Raw genomic sequence first — 25,727 nt, 5'->3', positions numbered from 1 at the left:
GCAGCCTGAGCGATCCTTAGAAGAATGGTAAGTCTTCATCTCACATACTTTGGACACGTTATCCTGGAGAAGGACATAGTGCTTGGAAAGATATTGAGAGTATAAGAGAGGAGGAGATGAATTGACATGGTGACTAGGACAAGGAGCTTATGTGCTGCAGAGATGGTGAGGCAAGTTTCATTCAGTCGTCCATAAGGTCACTGAGTTAGAGCCTCTTTGAACATGTCTAACAACACAGTGAACCTTATACAAGATTTTAAATCAGTGAAGTCTTTCTAATAATCGTTCATGAAAAAACAGAAATATCCGACTACTATTTCTTTTTGCAGTGGAAGGCAACTTAATGGACAGTTGTTCTTCAATATTCTTGTTTAACAGTTGAAATTTAGATCATTACAAAGTGGAGTAGTTTATGTATGGAATTTACACAGGCCACTGTGTTTCTGTGCCATTTGCTTCACTTAAGTTGAACTCTATGACTTATAGTAAACACCATCTATTTCTCACCTCAAGGTTGTTATTTGTTCTTAGTTGCTGTCTAGTGGAGTATGGCTCATAGTGACTCTGTGAACAACAGATCTGAGCCCTGTCCTATCCTGTGCCATCCTCATTGTGTTGGACACACTTGAGCCCATTGCTGCATTCACTGTGTCAACCCATTTCATTGTGTGTCTCCTTCTCTTTCACAGACCCTCCACTTTTCCAAGTATAATGTCCCTTTCCAAAGAATAGCCTTTCCTAGCAACATGCCCAGAGTATGTGAGACAAAGCTGCGTCTTGTCTCCATGAAGAACTCCGACTGCACTTTCTCCAAGACATATCTGTTTGTTCTTTTGGCAGTCCATGGGATATTCCAACTCTTCTCTAACACCACAGAAGCGTCAGTTCTTCTTCTGTCATCCTTATTTGTTACCCAGCATTCAGATACACAGCAAGTGACTAAAAAGACCATAGCCAGAGTCACGCACACCTTAGTCTTCAAACTGACATTATTACTCCTCAGAGACTTGGAGAGGGAGGTTTATGGGTAGTATCAGTGGAGTTTATCTTTCAATATGACTTTTCTAGCCATTGACTTCTACATTGCCATGGCATGATCATGGGCGAGAATACGTGAATAAGATGTGTTAGCCTATGCACAAGGGGATTGGCTAGTATCACCAATCAACGAGGGGATTGGTTAGTCTCTCCATTAAATTGAGTGGGTCCAGCAGCAGAAGGAAAAAACCTCACTGCCAGGGAAAGGACAAGCAAGAGGGCCTACAGGACCACAGTGGAGAACCAGAGACCTGACATGAGATGGGACCTTGAGACTGCTACACCAAGGGGACCCCAGCTAACAACCTTTGCCCAAGCTTGTTGGACAACTAGGATTGGGGAGAGCCAATATTAGAGGAACTGAGAACTTTGTTACATGGGCCTCAAGCCACGAGGCTGAAGACTGAGGTGGCTGTGAGCATATTTTAGAAGTTGTTCTGATTGTATGCTGCTACTAACTTGGGTTGTAACCTTTTGACTTTCCCCAGTATGGTTCTGAGTGGTCTGTGAGCTACTGCATTGGATTTTGGACCCAGTACAGCAATAATATTGGTGTTGAGATGAGTAGAAAGGGGTATGAGGGTGTAGGGATGTGTCTGACCTCATGGGAGTTGGTTTTGTGTTGTTGATGATGTTGAAATATTTCATCTTTGTGAAGTTGGTAAAGGTCAGGTATGGCTGCCCCACAGGGCCCTTGCTCTTTTTACAGCATCCTTTCACTCACAGCATTATACTTCAAGATAAACCTAGAAATGTGCTTTTTGATGATGAATGTCATACAATTCCTTTTCAATTTGTCATTCCTGATATAGTAGATCATAATGCTTGTCTGATTAGAAATGGCCAATTCCAGTCTATATCAACTCACTGAAGTGTAGGATGGTTAAATCTGCAGTCAAGGACTTCTCCAAATCTCTGAGGAGTAATAATGTCAGTTTGAAGACTAAGGTGTGCCTGATTCTGGCTATGGTCTTTTCCATCACTTGATGTGTATCTGAATGCTGGGTAACAAAGATGACAGAAGAAGAACTTATGCCTCTGAGCTGTGGTGTTAGAGAAGAGTTGTTTTTTTTTTAATCAGTTAAGCATTTAACTTCATTTTTTACAACTTCTAATTTTCCTAGATTCAGACTTCATACATTATAGATGTTTAATAAATTAATAGATGTTTAATAGATTAATAGATGTTTACAGCAGTTTATTGTCATTTTGAGTCTTACCACATCAGCAATTGAAGGTCTTCACTGGGTGAAAGCTGTACTCCATCCAAGTGCTATGGTTGACTCTACTTTGAAGAGGCAGCTATTCTCCAGTCACATTTCTGGTACCTTCCAACCTGAGTGTCTCATCTTCCAGCCCTGTACTCAACAGTGTTCTTCTATTATCCATAGAGTTTGTGTTATACAGATGGCATATCCTTGCTTTCAGAGAATGAAGAAGACTTGAAGTACTTACTGAAGAAGATCAGGGCCTTCAATATAGATTACAGCCCTACAGTCAAGAAAACAAAAATCCTCACCACTGGTCCAATACACAACGATGTGACAGACCAAGAGAAAAGACTGAAGTTGTCAAGGATTATTTTTTTTTCTTTTCTAAGAGAAAAGTGAACTGGGGGAGGGGTGGGCAGGGAGGAAAAGATGCAACAATGAATGGAGATGCAAAGTGTCTGTGAACTTTCATTAAAATCTCAATTAAAACAAAGAACAGATGCTTTTGAGCTGTAGTGTTGGAGAAGAGTCCCATGGACTGCCAAGAGGACAAACATATGTCTTGGAGAAAGTGAAACCGGAGTCCTCCTAGGAGGCAAAGTTGGAGAGGCTTCATCTCACATATATGGGCATGTTTCTAGGAGAGACTGTTCATTGGGAAAGGACATCATGCTTGGAAAGGTTGAGGGTCAGAGAAAGAGAGGAAGACCCTCAACGAGATGGATTGACACAGTGACTGAAGCAATGGGCTTAAATGTGTCAGAGATTGTGAGGATGGCACAGGATAGGACAGGGTTCAGATCTGTTGTTCATTGGGTTGCTATGAAGTCATATTCAACTCGATGGCGCCTAAGAGTAATGATACTCAATTGCTATTATGAACCACTGCGTGTCTTCTGAATTGTGGTCGATAATTACAGGTTATATGTTAGTCAGCTGTTCATAACCTGGGGCCTTCCTGCACTACAAAATTAACCCAGAGATGTAGAAAGTGGTCTGTCCTGGACCACTCAAACAGTGATCCCCTTTCTGAACAGCTAATAAGCTAAGAACAAAGTGTCAGAAGTAAATGTGGTTTGGAAAAAATCTTGACCTTGTAAAGTAAATACACTGACCACATGATAATTGATTTTGTATTTTACAAACTTTATTAAATAATGGGCATTACTAACTTTCATTATCTTATATACAGTATTTAAACTATGTTTTCCTGTATGTATTTTTCACAGGGTAGGTGTAAAGCGAACTTACATATATATATATAAAAAATTGAACCATCAGTACAGGGACCTAATAAGAACTTGACATACATTTAAGTACATATAATGTCTCCCCTCCAATTATATACACTCCCATCCCACCTTCAGAAGCAACTATTTTAGACAGAAGCATTTTACTGATAACTTTGAGGAACAATACTACCATGACTATGTATATACATAGAGCTCTCAAAGTCTGCATCCTGGCCAAGAGGAGTGACTGGTGATTTTTAACACCAGTTAAGGAATGTTCTAAGACATGAAGCCCGCCATAGAAGCCACTGGATACAGTGAGACAGTCACCTTCAAGCATGGAAGTGTATTTGCATAGCTTCCATCAAAGCCATGCAGCAAGGAAGACACTGTTGTGAAGAATGAGTAATTTCTGAGATTAAGACATAGCAATAGGGCAGAATTTGGGTGAAAAGTCAAAAGCAGAAATGAGAAATGGCTTTCCTGGGACAAGAAAATTTAGGTAATGTTGTTTTTTGGTTTGGTTTGGTTTTTTTAAGTAGGTAATGCAAAAGCATTTCTAAATACCTCTAGTAAATTCAAGAAATGCTTTCTGGTACTTTTCTTCTCTGCTCCTGCTTAATCTTGAAAACTTACATGATGTTTAAATAAAGGCAATGAAAGAAGGTGGTTTTCTTTTTAGAAATTCTTAATTGTAATATGAGGCAAAAAATCTAGCTGCTTCTAGAGGCCTTTTCATTGTGTCTCAAAATTAAGACTCTGTACTTTACTGAACATCGATTTAAGCTGGGAATGGAACCATTTATTTCACCCAGAAATCATGAAATAACTGACAAGAGCAGCACATTATCCAGGCCTTGTCCAGGAATACAGCACTGGGTTTTGCTCAGAGTGGACGGTCCTGCTACATTCCAATGTTCCACAGTCACAATTTCTGTATTATTAAGACCTGATATTCGAGAACTGGCTTAGAGACTATGACATGGGCAAAGAGACTGCACTCCAGTTAGAGAGCTCTGCTTATGCTAGCCTACGGTCTTACTGTGATTGTAACCACAAAGTCAGATCTAAGAACAATCCTTTATTTCTTTTCCCCTTTAAGACACCTGAAAAAGCATCCTTGCTGTGTGTGGGCCCTAGGATCCTGCCAATACTGGTGGATCATTGCATTTCTGGGCACTGTTGTCCGGATAAAATATCATGGCCATCAGGTTTTAAAAAAATAAAAGCCTAAAAAAATCTTCAAGTAAGACTGACTTACATGAAACAAAGAAAATCAGCATCATGAAACACACTGTTAGATGCTGAGGTCGGCTACCATACAACCTGGCTGGCTATCAGCTGTCTCAAAAAGTTGTGCTGTAAAGGAAAGTATATTACACTCTTAGGGTTATTACAAAATTGCTTTCACCTGGTACATATAAAACAGCCGTAACTCAGGAGACTCAGAAGTCAGTTCGCACAGCTGTCATTGAGGACTTTAGGCAAAGCTGCTTGAACTTAGACACTGAAATTTTTCCCGTAGAGACTGGACGATGTTTTGTTGGTTGGGAGAGGGCCCCCTCCAGAGATAGTCATCCAGTTTGTCAGAATCGCTGTAGGCTGTCAGATAGGGTGAGAGACCAAGTTTGCTACTCATGGGCTTCTTGGGAGTGCAAGGACTGTTTAAAGCGTATGACGGGCTGCTGCTGTAGACGTTATCAAAGGAGTCAGCCTCCGCCAGCCTTGGGTCAGACCTCCTACCTTCATGCGCTTGCTCCAACTCCACCTCTTCTTCTGACTTGATTTCCACATAGTCATCTTCATCTCCTTCCGACTCTTTGAAATTGGAGAAATAGTTCTGGGTAGCTATGTGTGCACTCAGGGGGAGAATTCTATTCACTACTAGAACTTTCTGCGAGTCTTGGAGCGTGAGCTCGGGGTGTTTTGCAGAGCCCTGGTGACAGGGGTCCACACCGATCGGCAGCAAATCCTGGTGACCGTCACAGCCGGAGCTGGTGTGTGAAGGCAGCAGGTACTCCTTCTCCGTCTCTCCCGGGTAGCTGATGGAGTCCCCTGATCTGTTCAGCAAGATTGAGGAGGACGACTGGGACCTGCCGTAAGGCTGACATTTAGCACTGATGCCTTTCCGGCCCAGAGAGTTGTAAAGGTGGCCCGGACACAAACTCTCCTTGTTGGGCTGACTTACTACCACGCTGTGTCTCTGCATGGGGCCCGGCAGAGGGTCACTGGTCTGAAGAGACGGCACAGAGCACGCTGTGGACAGTTGTCTGGGAGGACTTTTTGTACTGATTTCTAGAGTGGAATATTTGGACTTCACGTTTTGCTCTGGCTGGGGACAGAAGTCGACTAATTCTCCGTTACTGTAGGTTGAATGTAAAAGCCAGTCTTCGCTGCCGTGTTGAGCCTGGGAAGGCGGCGTGGCCCTGAGGCCGGAGGGTTCTTGCTGGCCGGCCCAGCTGTCCTTCTCAGCTTTAAGGGGAGGCTCTCGGAATACAATCTGGTCATAGAGTTGGGAATACTCGGCAATCCTGGCACCTGGAGAGAAAATACGGAAACATAAGAAACGTAAGATTGGTCCTTTATACAAAGATATTAAAAATAAGAATAATCAGTGTATTTACAAAACTTAAACAACGGGCTGAGCTTTTAAATGAGGAGGAGTAATTACTGAATACCATGCAACACAAATGAATAAAATAATTTGTAGTTAAATAGAAATAAAAATGTCACCTGAAAGCTCACTTTATCTAACTCTGGATTACTGCATTTCCACAGTGGGTCTGCAGGTGTCCACTATAACTAACAGCTATTTCTGCTGTTCTTTGTAAGTATGACATAATAGCGTCGATGCCGGGAACAAGCAACGTAAATAACACAGTGAGCTGCAAACCCTGGTCATTACAAGAAGCATGAGCAGAAGTCACGATGCAAAGGTACCACTGACTTGTCACTTCTCCTGTAGACCAGTCCCTCCATCATCTGCTCGTGGTGTCTATTCTGGGTGTGTCCTATTTCCAGACAATCCTCCGTAGCCACTGTCTGGGACACTGATGTCTAGAAAAGGACCTTCCTTCTGGTACTTCAAAACACAGACATTGACTAACTCGTATCACCTTTCCATCCCCCAGAAGCCAGGCACTAAAGTCTCTGCCTTCCAGACATCAAGAATGACCCATCCGGGCATCTAGTCAGATGCTCTCTAGTGTTGCTTTCAGATCAGAACTTGCCATATACTTCCAGAAAACTTGTATCATATAAAATTAAACTATGGGGGCATTCTCCCTCCTCAGCCCCACTTCAGAGCAGACATTTTTAAAAACGTTAACTGAACCTGCAGGTCCCATGTCATGCAATGTGGGCAAACGGTATGCTTCAGTTCTTATTAACAATTCTATATTTCAATTCTTTGGGTTTTAAAGTGTAAATACCTTGGAAGGACAGAGATTATAAATTCACAATTTCTAGTGACAAAAGCTAGAGATAATGCTGTTTTAAAGGACATAGTAAAAACTCTTAATACCAATTAAACTCCGTCTACGACTCGACGGCATTAAACAACAAACAAAACAATATGAAATTTGAAGGCCAAGGTGCCCATTTGCCAAAACCTGTTGCCCTCAAGTCAACTCCAACTCGTAGCCACCCTATAGGACAGAGCAGAATGGCCCCATTTTTTCCATAGGGTAGTAAGTAGATTTGAACCAGTGACCTTTTGGTTACCAGCAGGGCTCCTTTGTGTCCCTCTTGCCAACCCCCAAACCAAACCTATTGCCAAGGTGTTCATTACAACACCTAGCAGCCCTGCTGGATGGAACAGAACTACCCGGAGTGTTTATAAGACTGTGATTCTTTACTGGAGCAGACTTGTGGTTGTCTCAGCTGACCTTTGGTTAGAAGCTGAGCAGCTTCACTACTGTGCCACAAGGGTTCGTGTGCCCATTGTAAACACCCTGACATACAGCTTCTCATCTACTCTGACACCCAACAATAGGCAGCTGGACCTTCCGATACCATCGCTGGGTGGCAGTCCAGCCTGGAAATGAGATGGTTCAAATCATTCTCACTAACACCTTGAGCCTGACCTCATATCTATGCACAAAGATTCTGAACTTTCACTAGGTTAGAAGAAGATGATGGTTTTGGGGAAAGCAGGATGAGCTTTAAAAAAACAAACAAAAATCAGTTCATTTATTTCAGCACCAAAACACAAGACCAGCAAAAAACATGCTGGGTCTGTTAATCTTTGAGAGCACGTATTATCCTAAGAAACCCATAGTATTGCTCATTCCTCTTTTATCCTTACCATACTCTCCTCTCCTTCAGCTTGATCAAATCTATTCCTTTCTCAAGACCTGCCATGTATCTCTTCTTAGAATCCCCCTTTATAACAGATTGCTCTGCTCTAAAGCCTTACGTGCTCAGTGTGTGTGTCCCAGAACTTAGCTACTGGTTACACACACACACACACACACAAACACATACACATTCACACACACTTGTGTCGCTAGCTGTTTAATATGTGCTAGTTTATTATTTCAGCTTTACATTTTGGAGAACAACACTATATTTTCTTCAAATTTCTGTAAAGCAGTCTCTTTTTTTTTAAATGTTATTATTTTTTGCGTGTGTTCCATCGAATCAGATCTGACTGGCAGAGGAGGAGATTGCCCCTCCTTCTCCAGTGGAGCATCTGGTGGATTTGAACTGCTTGCCTTCGGGATTGCAGTGCAGCTGTTTGCCACTAGACCACCGGAGCTCCCTGCAAAGCAGTCTTAATGGTGCTTCATCATGCATAGAATTTTGTTACTGCCCTTTTTTGTATTAAGGACAGCGCTATAATGGGTGTCTTTCCAAAGGGTGGAACGGCAGGATGGGAAGCCAGGGCATTGGAGAGAAAGAAGTAGAGAGCTGACTTTTGGGTAAAGGGCCTCCTATAAAAGTCAGTTAATCTGACGCACAGGAGCCCTGCAGGATAGACCAGAACTGGCCATGGGGATTCTGAGGTTGTATATCTTTAATGAAGTAGGCTGTCACGTCTTTCTCTCATGCAGCAGCTCGTGGATTCCAACCACTGACCTTTTGGTTAGCAGCCAAACACTTTAGCAACAGGGCCAGCGGACCTCCTAGACTCCCCACTGTTAACTCCCAAGGCTGTTGGTGGTGGCTGCCAAGGAGCCGGTTGTCATTCATGGCTGCCCCATGTGGGTCAGAGAGAAACGGGTTTTCCATAAGGTGGTCAAGGTGATTCAGAAACCCACTGCCAGACGCACCTTCTAAGTTACCTCTGCTAACCTTTGCGGTGGTAGTTAATCACTCAACCACTCAGGGAATCCCGTATAGAACTCATAATAGGTAGAGTTTATCTTTGGATAACAAAAAGTTAACCATTTAACAACTTAGAATAAAAAAAGTCTCACCAAATAGACAGTATACTATGCCTTCCAAGTTACGTGGGGGATGTGTGTGTTTGCGTGTGTGAACTTGACACAAGAACTGACTCCTCGCTGGCCCTCCAGCAGGCCTTCTGAGGCTGTAAATCACACGGGGGAAGACTGTGCATCTTCTCCCCTCAGAGCAGCTGGTGTGTTCAGTCCCACCGCCTTGGGGTTAGCTGCACAATTCCCTACCCACTAGGTCACTAGAGTTCCCTAACTTGACATGAGACAGTCTGTAATCTGATGCCAGCGTGGGTGACAGACAGCAGCAGCCATCATTAGACAGTCCCTGAGTCAGCCCCACAGGAAAGAGTCTTAGGTGGCACCTCGACCTAAGAGCACCTGGCGTCATCAGCTGAACGAAGCTCAGCCTTAGTCCTGGTATTAAGAGTCTCTATAGAACATGGCCTTTTGTTCAGAGGGTTGCTATGAGTTGTGCTTGACTTGAAGGCAATCAATAACAACAACAACAACAACAACAAGAACGAACATGTGCATTTTCTTTACATGACAATCAGGGTTGTCTATGGTTCATTTACCTTTTTATATTACTATTATTTATTTGTATGTGTGTGTGTACCATTAAATTAGATCTGACTGGCACAGGAGGAGATTGCCCCTCCTTCTCCAGCAGAGCATCTGGTGGATTTGAACCACATTCCTCTCGGATTGCAGTGCAGCTTCTTGCCACCAGGCCACCAGAGCTCCCTCATCTTTTCCCTTTTCCTGCATGATTTCAAGGCAGAATGCGTACAGTTGCAGGTAAAAATGTCAAGTGATCAGCAAAGTATGAAGCATATAGTTTCAAGGCAGAAAGTTAAAAATCAATGCTCTGACGTACTTCTCAGATACAAACATAAGATGTGATTCTGCCTCTCCTTCATTTCACAAGGAGGAAGCTTTCTCTAATAGCTACGGAGCTTTCACCCAAGTGATACAGCACCCCAAAACAGGACCCCAAAGACTTTGCTGGCCTCAGACTATCCAGAGGCAGGCTAACTGACAAGATGACCATGCCTGCTACAGCAGGCTCTGACATGGGCGAGCAACTAGACCTGGTTGGGTGATTTCTGGGCGGATATCTGACCCTGGGGCCTGTAGACCCTGCTAGAGAGGTCAAGAAAGATGTTGGAGAGTTTCGGCAGGCGAACAGGCTGCTCCTCGTTCCGTACAACACCGAGAGCAAGCTCCGGGCAAAGTGGCAAGGCCCACACGGAGAAGTCTGGAGACTCGGTCCATTCGATTACGACGTCCTGTGCCCAGATAAACGAGAGAGAGAAGAGGGGGCATCACGTCAACTGGGGGAAAGCCAAGTGGGCACAGGAAGTGGTCTCGAGCCACGAAGGCGGAAGAGGGGGCTGGGCCCCAGTGACGGCCGGCTGAGGGACATGGCAGGGAGGACACCACACTGGGAAGACAACTGTGGCCAGGTCTCCTCTCAGGTGGGACGTCGAGAGTGGCCCCCATGTCAAGAAAGGACCCTGACACAAAGCTGAGGAGTGAGACGCTGGGGTCCCAAGAGGTGAAATGAAAAGGAGAGCACACTTGAAAAGAACAGTCCCAACTGGGAATCAGTGAATATTTAATGAAAAGGTAAAAAAAAGGTGGTTAAGATTCAATCTCGAAAGGACAGACTTCTAAACAGGCTCAAATTCTTTCTATGAACAGTGGGTGACCAATTCCAGATAGCCAGGCCCAAGCTGAGACTACTTATTGAATGACATTTTGCTGGCATAATTCAGTGTCACCAGAAGCAGTAGTAGCCTATCTCCTCTGATTCTTAGAAGCGGCATGAAACCTGGCCCACCCTAGATTCAGTCCGTGCTCTGAATTGCTAATTTGCTAACACCTAACTGTTTCCAGCTGCCAACTACTCCAGAAAAACATGGTCCTTCCGCAGCTGGGAACTCTCTAAGCAGAACCCAAACCAGTTTAATAGCACTAGCTTTGCAAAAAAGAACATCAGTTAATTAAAACATACGAGGAGAAAACTGCTTGACATAGTCACTCACACATAGGTACAAAATCACTTTAAACCTTTCTTTTATCAAAAAACAAAACAAAACACAAGAAGAGCTCCAGGGTATCAATTCTAGGGCTTGCTTTCTTTGTTTTGTTAAGAAACTTTATCATTTCAGAAGGAAGACCTTAGAATTTACTTAGGAAAAGCGAGGGGGGGTGGGGGGAAGTAAATCTAAAGGGGCCCCGCAGTTCTACTCTAACACACATGGGGGCGCCCTCAGCAAAGCTTTATTGTTCCAGAAATCCTACAGGGAACCTGCGTTTTATTGCATTTCTATGTATTGCGCTTCAGAGATAACTGCATATTTTATACAAATTAAAAGCTGGTAGCAAAACGTGCGTGGAGCAAATCTATTGATACAGTTTTCTCAACATCGTATGCTCACTTTATGTGTCTGTGTCACCCTTGGGTTCTCCTCATAGTATTTCAAACTTTTTTCACAATACCTGTTTGTTAGACACCGTCGAGTTGAATATGACTCCTACCAACCGTATGCATAAAGGATCCAGTGTTGTTCTATCCTGCGCCATCCTCACACTTCCTGACACACAAGAGCCCATTGCAACAGCCACCGCATCCATCCACCTGGTCAAGGGTTTGTCTCTCTTTTGCTGCCCCTCCAACCTTACTGTTCTTCATTTCAACTGACCTCCAATCTGGGCTCTATTACTATGCTACGATAACTATCCACATTCTTCTAGTGTTCATAGGGGTTTCAAAGGCCTGTTATTTAAGAAGTGGGTCCCAGTCTTGCTTCTAGTCTGTCTTAATCTGGGAGCTCTATCAAACCCTGTCCCCCATGGGTAACCCTTACGGCATGTGGCACACTAGTAGCATAGCTTTCAGAATTTCACAATACTTGTTGTTGATTGCCGTTGAGTCAAGCATGACTCATAGCGACCCTATGAACAAAAGGCCTGAAGCCTTTCTATAACTATTGACATTTATCAAAGTTCAGAGAGTTTCCAGAGGCGTGTTGTTAAAGAAGTGGAGGACACTCCTGCTTCCAAATACTAGGACACACTTAATAGTCAATTGCCATTCAGCTGGAGCTGACTCATAGCTGACCTTCTAGAAGGTTTTCAGAGTAGGTTTTGTTTTTAGGAGGCTGTAAATCATATCACACAGGAGGCGGATGCCCATCTTTCTCAGAGAAAGGGCTGGTGGGTTGGAACCAGGAGGGCAGCAGTACCCCGGGGTGAGGAGCACAGCTCTGTACAGACGAAATCAGCAGAGCTCCTTCCCTAGACCATGGTGGCTATGTACTATTGAGTCAGAAATGACTCAGAGCTGACCCTCCAGTGGGTTTTTGGAGGCTTTAAACTGTGTGGGAAGATGTTGCCTATCTTTTTCCTGCACCAATTAAAACTACTTGCCTTTGGGTTGACTGCACAACTTCTTACCGCTAAGATACCAGAGCTCCTAATAGTCTATCATCCAACATAAACAAAGCTTTTATATATGTGTGCCCTAGGTAACAACAGCAACAACAACAAAAAGGTGATGAGCCTTGCTTTATTGTGCTATTTGCTTTATTGTGGAAGTCCAGAACCAAGATCCATAATCCGTACCCCTTATTGAAAGATATGCTCTTTCCCTGTAGTCACTGTTCATTTCTGTCCTTTAGAACCCTCTCTAAAGTGGTCAGGAGACGCATCCTTCTTCCTGGTAAAGGAAAAAGCGAAACCAGGAACATCTTGCTCCCTTAACTCTAATCTTTTTGCATTGTACCCAAGATCTTATTGGTTTAAGTTCTGCCCCTAAAAGAGGCCAGACTACAGAGTTTCCTTTCTTGATTGATAGAGAAGCTGTGGTATATTCACACAATGGAATACTATGCTGCATTGAAAAACAAGGAACTCATGAAATATTAAACAAAATGTGCAACCCTGGAGGACATTATGCTGAGTGAAATATCTCAGTCACAAAAGGACAAATACTGCATAATGTCACTGTTGTAAAAGAGGACTGACACTGGGGTTGGGGGGAACATAAGAAAAGAGGGGATAAATAATGTATACTGCATTGAAATAGATGCAGGAGAGAATTGTTCAAAAGGAATATAGAATTACATAATATTTTCATGACAAGATTATAGAAAATGAAAAGTACAGTAAAGTGAACTGTGGACTTGGGAGGGATTGTATAACAAGGAAAGATTTTTTTTTCTTTTCAAAGAGAAAAACTAATGGGGGAAGCATTGGCAGGGAGGAAAATGTGCAACAATGAATGAATGGGAAAAAAATGAAATGGAATGAATATACTATAAAAAAACCTAAAACAAAACAAAAAACACATCTGAGAAAAGCAGATGAGATAGTGGCTATGCTTTACAATGGCTAATTTAAGGAGTCAAATCCCAACCAAAATAAAAGAGAATACAGCGGAGAGAGTTGTAGTGTGAACAGTTAAGGCAAAGGCCAGAAAGGCTCTGTTTGTTTGTTTGTTTTAGTTGGAATGTGTAGGCGCTTTAGTGGGATTCTGAAATCAGGAGCAGCCCATGTTTCCAAACCTTGGAAGCTCTTTCATGACCTGCTCTTCTCAAAGAAATTACTGAAACACACATTCACACTGATTGCTGTTTTTCAGAATTGAAATGACTTAAAAAAAAAATCTCCCTTTTTGTTGAAACATCAATCCTGGAGTGACAGTGTTACACACACAAGAAGGCCAGAAAGGCTCTGTTTGTTTGTTTTAGTTGGAATGTGTAGGCGCTTTAGTGGGATTCTGAAATCAGGAGCAGCCCATGTTTCCAAACCTTGGAAGCTCTTTCATGACCTGCTCTTCTCAAAGAAATTACTGAAACACACATTCACACGGATTGCTGTTTTTCAGAATTGAAATGACTTAAAAAAAATTTCCTTTTTTGTTGAAACATCAATCCTGGAGTGACAGTGTTACACACACAAGACCAAACAGGCTGGTCTTTCCCCCTTCATCTGATGCTCTTGGAAGCATGGGAAGATGATAATGACCGGGCCACCGCTCTTTGATAGCCTAAGCCTTTGTCTGGCAATGTGATTGCCTGCATACTGGTTTCCAGGACATTTTTGGAAGGTGAAATCTGCGCTCACATCTTACTACCAAGAAGGAAGAAAGCAGGGTTAACGTACCAATGGCGGCCCCTCCTTGCTTCTTCTCCTCCAGGATGGCGGCCAGGTCTTTGTGCACCGAGTGAGGCTGCGGTGGTTGTTCCAACTCCGGACTTTTCACCTTTAACAGCTGATTCGCCTTCTTGATCTTCTGGCTGTACTGCCGAGCCATCAAGAAAACCCTGCTTTTCGTCTTCTCTGCGGCCTCTGCCCCTGACTCAGGGGCGTCTGGGTCCATCTGGGACAGCCTGCTGCTGGCCAGGTCGTAGGGATTCTCCATCACAGGCATCTCGCTGGCCAGAGAGAGCCGGTTAAGACTCACACAGGAGCCTTGGTGAGGAGTCAGGTCTTCGGCCAGCGGGTGGTGGGCCTGGCTAGCCGAGCAGGGCCTGGTCCGCAGGGGGCTGAGGAAGGTGTGGCTCTCGGGCAGGGAGAAGGTGGAGGTGGAGGTGGACGTGGGGTAAGCAGCAACCTTGCCCAGCTCGGGCGTGCTCCCCACGTGCAGTCTGTCCCCCACGTCGTCTTTGCTAACGGGAAAGGCAGCCAGGAGGCGCTCTCTGGTTTTGTCTTCATTTTTCTTGATGTAGTTTTCGAGGTCATTCCAGATCTCGTCGACTTCTTCGGACAGTTTGTCAGAGATGGCCTTGTCGGCCGCCGACATATTACACCTGGGGGAGTCGTAGAGCAAGCTCAGATAGTCCTTCTCGGGGGCTCCCTGGTGGAAGGGGGCTTCGTCCTCGCTCAGCTGCAGGCTGTCCTGAGACACGAAGGGCCTCAGGCTGTCACAGCAGGCGAAGTCGGCCTCCAGGCCCAGGAAGATGCCCTTCTTTGACCGTTTGAGGCTGCTGCACTTGAAGTTCAGTGATGACGGTTCGGGGAGCCCGATGGTGTCATAGATGTTTTCTTCGACCGCCTTGAGGTCACGAGTGCTCTGGCTGGACGCCTTCCTGCCCGGCAGAGTCCCATCTCTTCGCGTGTGAGGGGTCCCCTGCTCTTGGCCACTCTGCCTCTTGGAGGAGGCTAACTCCAGGGTGCTTTTGGGGCGAACAGAGTCCTTGGCTGATTTGGGGGCAGCGGACTCAGCTTCCTCTCGTTTTGCCACCATGAGTTTTAAGTCTTCGTAACTTATGTTGTCATAGACGTGGTCAATGTCATCAAGAGTCAACTCAATAGAGGACCCGAAGGAGACCATGGCGTCCTGCCCCTCGGCGGTCGTGCCGTTGGGCAGTTCCCCCCGGGGGCTGTACTGAGAGCCATCGCTGGTCCTGACCCTGGTCTCGGGGCCACACGTGTTGCTCTCCCCGGCACTGCTGGCCCTCCTCACCACCCTGTGGCCCGAGCTGGAGGCCTCTGTGGACGGGCCCTGCCCCAGATGCCAGCTGCAGGGGCGACCCGACGTGCTGTTGTCCTCACTCAGCCTGCTGGAGTTCAAGTCTGAAGAGGAGAAGGAGGGGACGAACATCTGGTAGTCGTCCTCGTCGTCCTCGTTCTCCTGCGGGGACCGCCGGCTGGGGAACAAGGCCTGCCGGATCTGGTGGTCTGTCCAGAGGCTCCTCACAGCGCCGCCCCCGCCCAGCACGCTGAGGATGGCGGAGCTGCTGGCCTGACTGCTCCTTGGGGTGGGAGTGGGCCCTGCCGAAGCCAGCTGGGGGGTCCTGTCCTCTCTGGAGGCCTAGGAGGTCAGAAACACAGCAAGTGAGTGACGACACGACAGAGGAGATACACAGCACGTGGCATTCTCCTATAGTGACACATTATCTTCCCTCTAGACTAGGGAGCTCTGGTGGCCTAGTGGCAAGAAGCTGTGCTGCAATTCCGAAGGCATATGGTTCGAGGCCACCACCAGCTGCTCTGTGGGAGAAGGATGGGCAATCTTCTCCCTGCAATTAACTGCCTCTTACAACCCGCTGGAGGGTCTGCTATGGGTCAGTTCACACTCACGTTAAACAATAGACTAATACCCCCAATTATAATAGTGAACTATTACTATGAAGAACAGGGCACTCTCATGGCTAGTTGTTATGTGCCAGTGAGTCACCTGAGACCCATAGTGACTCTATGTACAACAGCTCCGAAGCCTCCCTGTCCTCAGTCTCCCTGACTCTGATGCCCCCACCCCTCACTGTATCAATCCTTCTCATCTAATCATTAGTTTCTGCTTACAACTGTTCCTCCTCCTTTTTGTCTCCAAATTTGAGGGCTCAGCCTCAGATGTCTTATCTGTTGTTCTGCTCATGGCCTAGTGGTAAGGAATTGTGCTGCCAACTCACAGGTACAGAGTTCCACAAGCTGCTGTGAGGGAGAAAAAAGGGGAGTCTCCTCCCATGTGATCAACTGTCTCAGAAAAGTCACTGGAGGGTCAGCTATGGGTCGGTTCCAACTCAATGACACACAACAACAAGATGAAGAATATGAATAACTATAACATTAATGATTATTATTATTCTCTGGTGGCTTAGTGGGCAGGAATCGTGCTGCCAACTCAGAGACATGCAGTTTGAGTCTATCAGTTGCTTCACTGGAGAAAGGTGGGCAATCTCTTCCTGTGTGATTTACGGCCTCTGAAAACCTGCTGGAGGGGCGGCTATGAATTGGTTCCAGGTTAACAGCACTAAACAACAACAACAACAACAACAACAACAACATTATTCTTTTAAATTTTGTAAAAAAAATTTATTTTATTTTATTATTTTGTGTGTGTGTACCATCAAATCGGATCTGACTGGTACAGGAGGAGATTGTCCCTCCTTCACCAGCAAAGCATCTGGTGGATTTGAACTGTGTACCTTTGGGATTACAGTGCAGCTTCTTGCCACTAGGTCACCAGAGCTCCCTAACAACAACAACAACAACATTCTTAAAGAAAATAAGCAGTAAAAATAGCTGCTTTAAATTGTGTTCTAAAGTACTTAATTTCCCTTCTCTCTCCTTTCCACGCCCCCCCCCCCCGCAAAGAAAAGGGCAGGAAGAACAGTAACTAATATTTATTTAGAAACTGGGCTGAGCCCTTTGCAAGCATTCTTGAACTTAATGTTCACAGTCACTCTGTGAATTAGATCCGACCCTATTGGTTTCAGAGCATGAAGTCTGGGCTGTGGAGGGAGCGAGTGACTTGCCTGACCTGGTCAGTATTGAGGCTGGGACTCAACTCAGAGCTGCCTCTAAAGTTTTGTCCTCTGCAGGGTATCAGCTAAAATCAGTTAATTTCAGAAAGCTCTTTGATAGTTCATGTAAGCCTGATAAAAGTGTGGCAAATATTTACTATATAAATGAATGCTCGTGGCGCTCCAGGGCCATAGTATCTGGTTGGATTAGAGACTGGTTCGAAGTCTCAGATCTAGGGCTTGACCGCTCTGAGTCTTGTGGTTTCCAGTGGAAAGAAGTCCCTGTTGGTGCCCTGACTGTCCACCCCAAGGGTTTCCTTAAACCTTCAGACCTACTATGAACCTGACCAGCTTACCTTGGTTTAGAGAGTCTAGGCAAAGAGCCTTTTGTTCCAGGAATGCAATTTAATCCACTAATGACATTTTTACTTTCCTTCAAAATACACTTAATTATTTAGTTACCTGTTAGAAAGTCAAATGCAAGTGGCAATCATGGTCTCTAATCAAAGAATACAATGGAGTCTTTTATAACTTGGAACCTTTCTTGATGGGGCTGAATTGTGTGTACTCACAGACACTATTCCATAGTTGAAAAGGTTGAAAAAGTTGAAAAGACCTTTTCAAACTATTTAGCACAAAGGGCATATTTTCTAATCAAAATAGTTAAGTAAGGAGACTACCCAGCAGAACAGCTTGTGGATTTGAACTGCATACCTTTGGGTTGGCTGCAACCTTATCTTTACCCACCAGGCCTAAAGAGCTCCGTCAAGGAAGCTAGGAGGAATAGCACATTATCAGGAAGCTTTCATCAGTTGCCAGTAAAGCTCGTGTATACACTGTTTCCATGTCTTTATTCATTTATGTGTCTATTGAGAGATATCTACCTATCAATATACATACATGTGTCTACATATCCATGTATCTACCTATTGCTTTTGAATAGATTTCTATTTTTTTTTAGTTTATTGGGAATTTGCTATAATCCTGAAAGGTGAAGAGAACTATGAATATTTCCTTTCATAAATTCTTTAATCATCAGTACATCTGTTTTTAATATACTATTACTATGTACAATATAGCACATTACTTTCAGGAAATGGGGTTTCATTTTATAAAGCACAGCTGGTGTTTTCCTTCTTGATTTCAGGTCTTATAAGGCTTAGTTGGGTCCTAGACTGATTCCTGGTTGGCTCTCTGTTGGAGAACGTTTCAAGGCTCTTGAAATTGTGACTCCAGGACCCTTGGAAAGAGTGAGGGCTACCCTCCTTTCCCTCCACAGCCCTGCAGCCTGGCTCTGAGCACTGGGCACCATGCTCTGTTTGACTATTTGAGAGAGCAGGGACATTTCTGCAGTGGGCAGAAATTTTTTTTTTTTAAAATTCCAAGTCAAATGCCATGTATCAATGCAACAAACTAATTAGTGTAACAAACTGTTAGTGTCAAGAGCCTCATAATAAAAAGAAAATGCACTACCTAAAATAAATAAAAATAAAATTCCACACATCCTAAGCCATGAAAGTCACTTAAAGATAAGACTATGCTTCTGTTGATTTTTAGACATTTTATTGGTTTTAACTGAAAGATAAGGCCTTATCAACAGGGTCATGTGGGCCTTGTGGTAGGCAGTGGCCGCAGTTTTGGGGAAAGATTTACAGAACCACACCCTTAGAGAGTCCCAACACTAACCAAGAATGCAGGATCCGTTCTCTAAGCATTGCTAATGTGAATCACACAGAGCCAACACAGGCCAGGATGCAACGCCTAGTCTTCAGTAAGTTTGTACATAGGCATTCCAGTGGATCCCACCATCTGCACTTCCTACATTAAAACAAATTCCCCTTCACCTGACCTTTCATCAGGGAGGAAAAAGGAAAACTTGCTCTGGGAAAGGTTCCACATCATATATCAGCACCCCTTCCACTTTAGCAAGACCTTTCAGAAGGGATTCCCTGTCTGGATTGGAGGTCAGAATTTCCTGAGGTGATTGACACTCAGCTCTTAGAAGTCTGTGTGGGACAGATCACACGGCCCTTGCAGGGTTACATCCCAAGATATTGTTGTTATGTACTGTCTAGTCAGCACTGCATAGCTGATCCTTCACCGACTTCTCAGAGGCAGCACATTGCACGGGAGGAAATTGCATATCCTTCTCCCGTGGAGCAGCTGGTGGATTCAAACTGTATGCCTTTGGGATTGCAGTGTAGCTTCTTACCGCTAGGCCACCAGAGCTCCCTAAGGTATAGTTACAGCTTCTAACATGAGAGGATAAATAAATAACCACCTTGGTTCTAAGAGAACACAGGGGGAAGGGTGGTGGTTGGTAAGGATGAGTCTTCACTTAGGACTATTTTACAAAGGGGGAAAATTGTTTACAGTTAGGATGTAGGTTAGGGTTGTGATGCATAAAGGAAAGAAGATTTCTAAAACCAACACTTCAAAACAGGAAATTTAATAATGCTTACCTGTTGGATGTCTTGTGTTGTTTCTGAAAAACAAAAGAGTTTGTCTTAAGTTTGAGAATTACAAGTGTATCTCACACATAGAAAAGTGCTAATATTTTCTAAGAAGTTTTATTCCTAATAAATGAAAGCTGAAAACTTCTGGGCACTTTGTGCTTTAAAGTTATTTCAAGTGTTCTTATTGTTGTTATGTGCCATCGAGTTGCCTGCGACTCATAGCGACCCTATGTACAACAGCCCTAAACCCTGTTCTACGCCTTGCCAATCTTATTGTCTCTGACACACCTATCTCCATTTCTCCAGTGACTGAATCAATCCATCTCATCAAGGGTCTTCCTCTCCTGTGCTGTCCTTCTACCCTCCCAAGCATGACATCCCTTTCCAAGGACTGGTCCTGCCTTGCAACATGTCCAGAGTATGTCAGATGAAGCTTCAGAATCCTTGCCTCCAAGGAGCAGCCTGGTTTCACCCTCTCTAGGACAAACTTGTTTGTTCTCCTAGCACTCCATGGTATACTCAATGCTCTTCTCCAGCACCACAGCTCAAAGGCATCAACTCTCTTTCTATTATCCCTAGTCATTGTCCAGGTCTCTGATGCATAGCAAGTAATTGCAAAGTATAATCATTCTCAATTATCTGAGTTCTAGATGACATACTTTACGTAAAACAGCCTTACATTGAATTATCTATTAAATTTCCGAAGTTATCATGTGTGTCTCATCTTTATGAACTGGTTAAATTACTGAGGTGATTATTAAGCAGAAGGAGATAAAACAATCCCCTACAAATCTCACCTCTAGAAGCAACCTGGGGCGGGGGGCTGAATGGTTTATATCTCCTTAGAAACCCAGCCATTGAGAACACTATGTGCACAGTTCTACTTTAAAAAGTCGGAACTGACACAATAGCAACAAGGCTCTGAGAGGGGACAACAGTGAATGGTTCGCTATTCATATTTCCAGGCTCCCAGCACCTGCCCAACACACACAGCACAATGCGCAGCTGATGCTTTTTCTGTTGACTGATGTGTGAGTTGATTGATGCTCTTGTCAGCAGATATATACACCTGCTTCATTTTCACAGCTGCAGAATACTGCAATATATAGATTTACCACAACTGACTCAATCATTTCCCACTGGATTAACTTGTTACCTCGTGTCTTCTGCAAATGCTGCCGAGAGCACACATTACACAGAGCTGGTCATTCTTGGAGCCACTCTGACGGCTTGTTGTTGCTGTTGTTAGGTGCTTTTGAGTTGAGCATGACTCACAGTGACCCTATAACAACAGATCTGAACCCGGACCTATCCTGTGCCATCCTCATACTTCCTGACACATTAGAGCCCACTGCTGCAGTCATAGTGCTAGTCCATCTAGTTGGGGGGGGTCTTCCTTTCTTTCATCGACTCTCCACCTTTCCAAGCATGATGTCCCTCTCCCAAGCAATGGCCTCTGCTGACAACATGGCCCAAATATGTGAGACGAAGCTTTATGATCTTTGTCTTCAAGGAGCACTCTGACTGCACTTTCTCCAGGACATATTTGTTTGCTCTTTAGGTAGTTCAAGGGGTATTCAGTACTCCAGGAATTGTGGTGCCAACCCAAACATACATGGTTCAAATCCACCAGCTGCTCTGAAAGAGAAGAGTGGGCAACCTCCTCCCATGCAATTTACTGCCTCAGAAAACCCGCTGGAGGGTCAGCCATGAGTCAGTTCTAACTTGGTAGTACACAACAACAACATCATTTACTTTTGAGTAAGTTCTTCTATATCTGCTTATATGTGAAATGCTTGGTTCAAAGTGAGAGCATATTTTACATTTTAATGAGTATTATAAAATTTTGTTCCAAACAAATTGCACAAATATACACTCCCACCAAGAGTACCACAGGCTGCTTGTTTCTCTGTGTAGTCTGAGGAAGTTTATAACCTTTTCTCTCCTCCTTCTATCTCATTTAAATGTGTAGTGGTTTGATCATTAACATGGTTGATTTTTGTGGTGTTTTTTTTTTCTTCTCATTTTATTGGCAATTTGATATAATACTTTTATAGTCTCAGCCATTTAAAGAAGAACTATTTGCCTCTTTTCAATGTATGGAATCTCTTGATGTAATAGGCATGTTTTTATACTTGTTATTTGTTATTGTTATTTGTTGTTACTTGTTATTTATGTTACAATTATTTTAAGTCTAAAAGTGTTACTTTTACTTAGAGACATTACTCTGAGTTCAATAAAATCTTTCAACCTGTATTTCTTTTGAAGTGTTTATTTTTTATGTATGGCTTGAGTTAACAGATGTTGACCAGAAAAAGCAAATAAAAGGTACTGTAGCACTCACCACTGGTCTTCATAACTTTATGTGATCTTGAAGATGGCTCTAGGAGTAAAGAGAAAACCAGAATAATTTGCAAAACCAAATAACTTTTTTAAAAGAAAATCTAGAATTAATTTATGAGCTTATTGACAAACTAATTGACATAGATATTTTCTATCAAATTTACCTAAATTCCCACTGCTTAGACATACTTATCAGCAAGATATTGACCCTGGCAAAAATCAGAGAGTAAATGCAACGCCTTAAAATCAGGCATCTTGTAACAGAAAAGCAGAACATGGCTTTTCTGGCACTACTACCAAAACATGCAGTCCCCCATTTTTTCTATACAAAACCCTCACTTCTCCCTCAAAATGGCAGGCCATTTACTTTCATTTGTGAGCCCCATGTCTCCCATTTTGAATTGTATCTGAGCCTCAGTAAAGGTTTTTGCTTTACTCCTGAAAGATACTGGAATTTTCTTCTATGACTCAGTCTGTGGGTTCCCAGGAATTCTGCATTTCAGGTACTACTATCCTAATCCAAGTCCCTACCATCTCTCACTGGTCTTCTACCAGGTCACCAGGCCTACTAGTTCTCCATAAAAAGTCAGAATACTCTTTCTTTTTTAAATACAGATCATTCGGGAGGCTGGACTTTATGAGGATGAATGTGGCATCAGGATGGGATAAAGATTCATCGACAATCTGTTATGCAGATGACACAAACTTGCTTGCTGAAACTGAAGAAGTCCTGAAGTGTATGCTGAAGAAAGTCAACTTTAGTCTTCAATAGTAATTGAAGTTCAACATCAAAAAAACCCTTCAATATCAAGAAAACTCACTATTGGGCCAACTGGAAGTACTATGATAAATGGAGAAGAGATTGAGGTTTTTAACAATTTAAACTTATTTGGGTCCATAATGAAAAATCTTGGCACCACCAGTCAGGTAATTAAAAGATGAAATGCATCAGGGAAAACCTACTGTCATGAACCTCTGCAGGGAGCTAAAGAGCAATAATGTCAGTCTAGAGACTAAGGTGCACCTGATCCAAGCCATGATCTTTGCAATTACTTGCTAAGCATCAGAAAGCTGGCCAATGACTAAGGGTGACAGAAGAATCAATGCCTTTGAGTTGTGGGGCTGGAAAAGAACATTGAACATACCATGGACTGCCAGGAGAACAAATAGATCTGTTCTGGAAAAGGTGAAACCAAGTTGCTCCTTGGAGGCAAAGATTTTGAAGCTTGCTCTATCTCATACAGTTTAGGCATGTTGCCAAAAGGGATTAGCCCTTAGAAAAGGACACTATGCTTGGAAGGGTGGAGGAACAGCACAGGAGAGGAAGACCCTGGATGAGATGGATTGATACAGTAACTGGGACAATGGGGGCTGGTGTGTCAGTGAGACTGGCTTAGGACAGGGCAGGCTTCAGAGCTGTTTTGAGTTGCAGTCAGGTTGATGATACACAACCACCACCACCACCACCACCACCACCACCACCACAACAACAACAACAATTGTGATTTAATGAAATTTTACAGCAAGATTGCATTTTCATTCATCCATTGATGTACATTTTCCTTTCTCCCTTTCTCTTCCCCTCAATTAATTCTATAATTGCACCCTTTGTTCCAGATTGTTAATTGTCATACACATAATGCTTAACGATACCATTCTTTTAAACAATCCTTCCCATCCTCTGTTCCAGTGCAGCGTTCATTATCTACCCACTCTCTTCCTGTTCTCCACTTCTCTATCCCATGTTAATCTTATTTAGAATAGTGGTCTTATGCAATATTTATCTTGCTGGTGATTGAGATATTTCACTCAGCATAATTTCCAGATTCATCCAGTCTTTACAAGTTCACTGTTTTTCAATGCTGTGTAATATTCCATTGTGTGAATGTACTACTGTTTTTCTAGCCATCAGTTTGTTGATGGGCATGTAGATGTCTTCTATGTCTTTCCTATTGTGGATAATATTGCAATAAACCTTGGTGTGCATATGTCTGCTTGCATCTTGTCTCCTCCTTCTCATTCTGAAGGCAAACATTCTCCTTGTTCATGCTTATTTAAGAGCAAGCTTCAGTCTCCTGTGACACACATTTTGTTCTTTTTCCTTTCTGACTTTCTAAGATCCTTTGGCTTTCTTCACGTATGATAATTTTGATATCCTCCTACAACTTGTCTCATGTTTGGTTATTAGTGTTGAGTGTGTCAAATCTATTCTCGAGATGGTATCCAAATTCAGATGGCATAAATTCAAGTTTGTGCTGTGGCTCTTGTGAACGTGTTTTTCACATATATGTTTTAATTAACAATTTGAACTTTCATATCAGCAGTTCATGGTCTATTTCAGTTCTGACTTTGTTCTGACTGATTATTTAAACATCACTATTTTCTCTTTCTATAAGTATGGTGGATTTAATTCTCATTTTATTTCATCTGTCCAGGTCTGTGTGTATAATCCCCTCTTAGGTTGTTTAAAAAAACTCACAAAAACACATTGCCAATGACTAAGCCATTGGTCTTGTAAAATTCTATCATGTGATGTCCTAAGTCATTTCTGTCACCAGGGCCATATTTTCCACCTAATGATCCTTCTTCATTCCCAACTTGTGCATTCCAATCATCAGTAATTATCAGTTCGTCTTGACAGCAGGTTTAACCAACTTCAGACTGGATGTTGTACCTGTTGGAGCAAACAGGTCTGCCATACAGAGGGTGAAACCAAGTTGCTCCTTGGAGGTAAAGATTTTGAAGCTCTGTCTCATATACTTTGGACAGTGGACAAGAAGGATCAGGCCTTGGAGAGAGACATCATGCTCAGAGGGACAGCACAGGAGAGGAAGACCCTGGGTGAGATGGATTGATGCGGTGACTGGGGTAATTGGTGTTGGTGCCAACCAATCTCTTCTCGTTTGGAATTAGTGGTTAGAATAAATGTGCATAATAGTTGCATTAGCTGGTGCTCTTTATATGGATAGTACCTACCACCCTCAGGACTGTACTTCAGGGTGGAAGTTCTTGAAATGTTCCGACAATGAGTGTAAAGCTGTCTGCCCTTTGATAGCCTTTCTATCAACATAGACCACATGATTGTCTAACTGAAAATGGATATCACCAGTCCATTTGGTCTACTGCCTAGGATAGAGATTTTTTTTTTAATTATTAATTTTAATGAAAGTTTACGGAGACTTAGGGTTTCTAGTAAATCATTGTGGTACTTTTCTCCCTGACCACCCCCCACCTCCGCAATTTACTCTTCGTGAAAAGTAAAAGAAAAACTCTTTCATTGTTATGCAATCCCTCCCCCCAAGTTCACTCCACTGTGCAGCCTTCATTCTGGACTCCTGTCATGACAGTAATACCCAATCATATGTTTTTGTTGTTGTTATGTGCCGTCGAGTCATTTGCGACTCATAGCAACCCTATGTACAACAGCCCCAAACCCTGCTCTATCCTGTGCCAATCTCATTGCCTCTGACACACCCATCCCAATCATATAACTCTTTTAAAAAGTTCTCTCCCTCATCTGTTTCAATGCAGTATATGGTATTTATCCCCTCCTTCTCTGTCTTCCCTTAACCTTGATGTCAGTTCCGTTTTACAACAGTGGCACTATGCAATATTTGTTCTAGGATAGAGGTCTTTAAGCATTCTACTTCATTTTTTGACAACTTCCAATTTTCCTAGATACATACAATATACATTCTATGTTTTAATTATTAATAGATATTTGCAACTATCTGCTCCATCCCCAGCCCTGACTCTGAGACATGATACACCAGCAAATGAAGGTCCTGAA

At 43.3% G+C, this 25,727-nt stretch overlaps 1 protein-coding gene across 1 annotated transcript in view; it reads right to left on the bottom strand.

Moving 5' to 3' along the window:
* Positions 1 to 4,961: 4,961 nt before the first annotated feature.
* Positions 4,962 to 25,727, bottom strand: part of PLEKHG1 (pleckstrin homology domain containing, family G (with RhoGef domain) member 1) — a 129,386-nt gene continuing 108,620 nt past the window's right edge. The window contains exons 12-15 of the mRNA XM_006882738.1: positions 21,939 to 21,977; positions 19,601 to 19,623; positions 14,056 to 15,706; positions 4,962 to 6,019 (exon numbers count right to left, since the gene is read on the bottom strand). Coding sequence (XP_006882800.1) covers positions 4,962 to 6,019; positions 14,056 to 15,706; positions 19,601 to 19,623; positions 21,939 to 21,977 — 2,771 coding nt within the window. The remainder of the gene's footprint in view (positions 6,020 to 14,055; positions 15,707 to 19,600; positions 19,624 to 21,938; positions 21,978 to 25,727) is intronic.

Source organism: Elephantulus edwardii, unplaced genomic scaffold, assembly GCF_000299155.1.
Source record: "Elephantulus edwardii isolate Elephantulus edwardi_28Jun2011 unplaced genomic scaffold, EleEdw1.0 scaffold00024, whole genome shotgun sequence".
In the NCBI taxonomy this organism is placed as follows: Eukaryota; Metazoa; Chordata; class Mammalia; order Macroscelidea; family Macroscelididae; genus Elephantulus; species Elephantulus edwardii.
The sequence above is the reverse complement of the archived record's forward strand: the minus strand, read 5'-3'. Positions and strand labels throughout refer to the sequence as shown.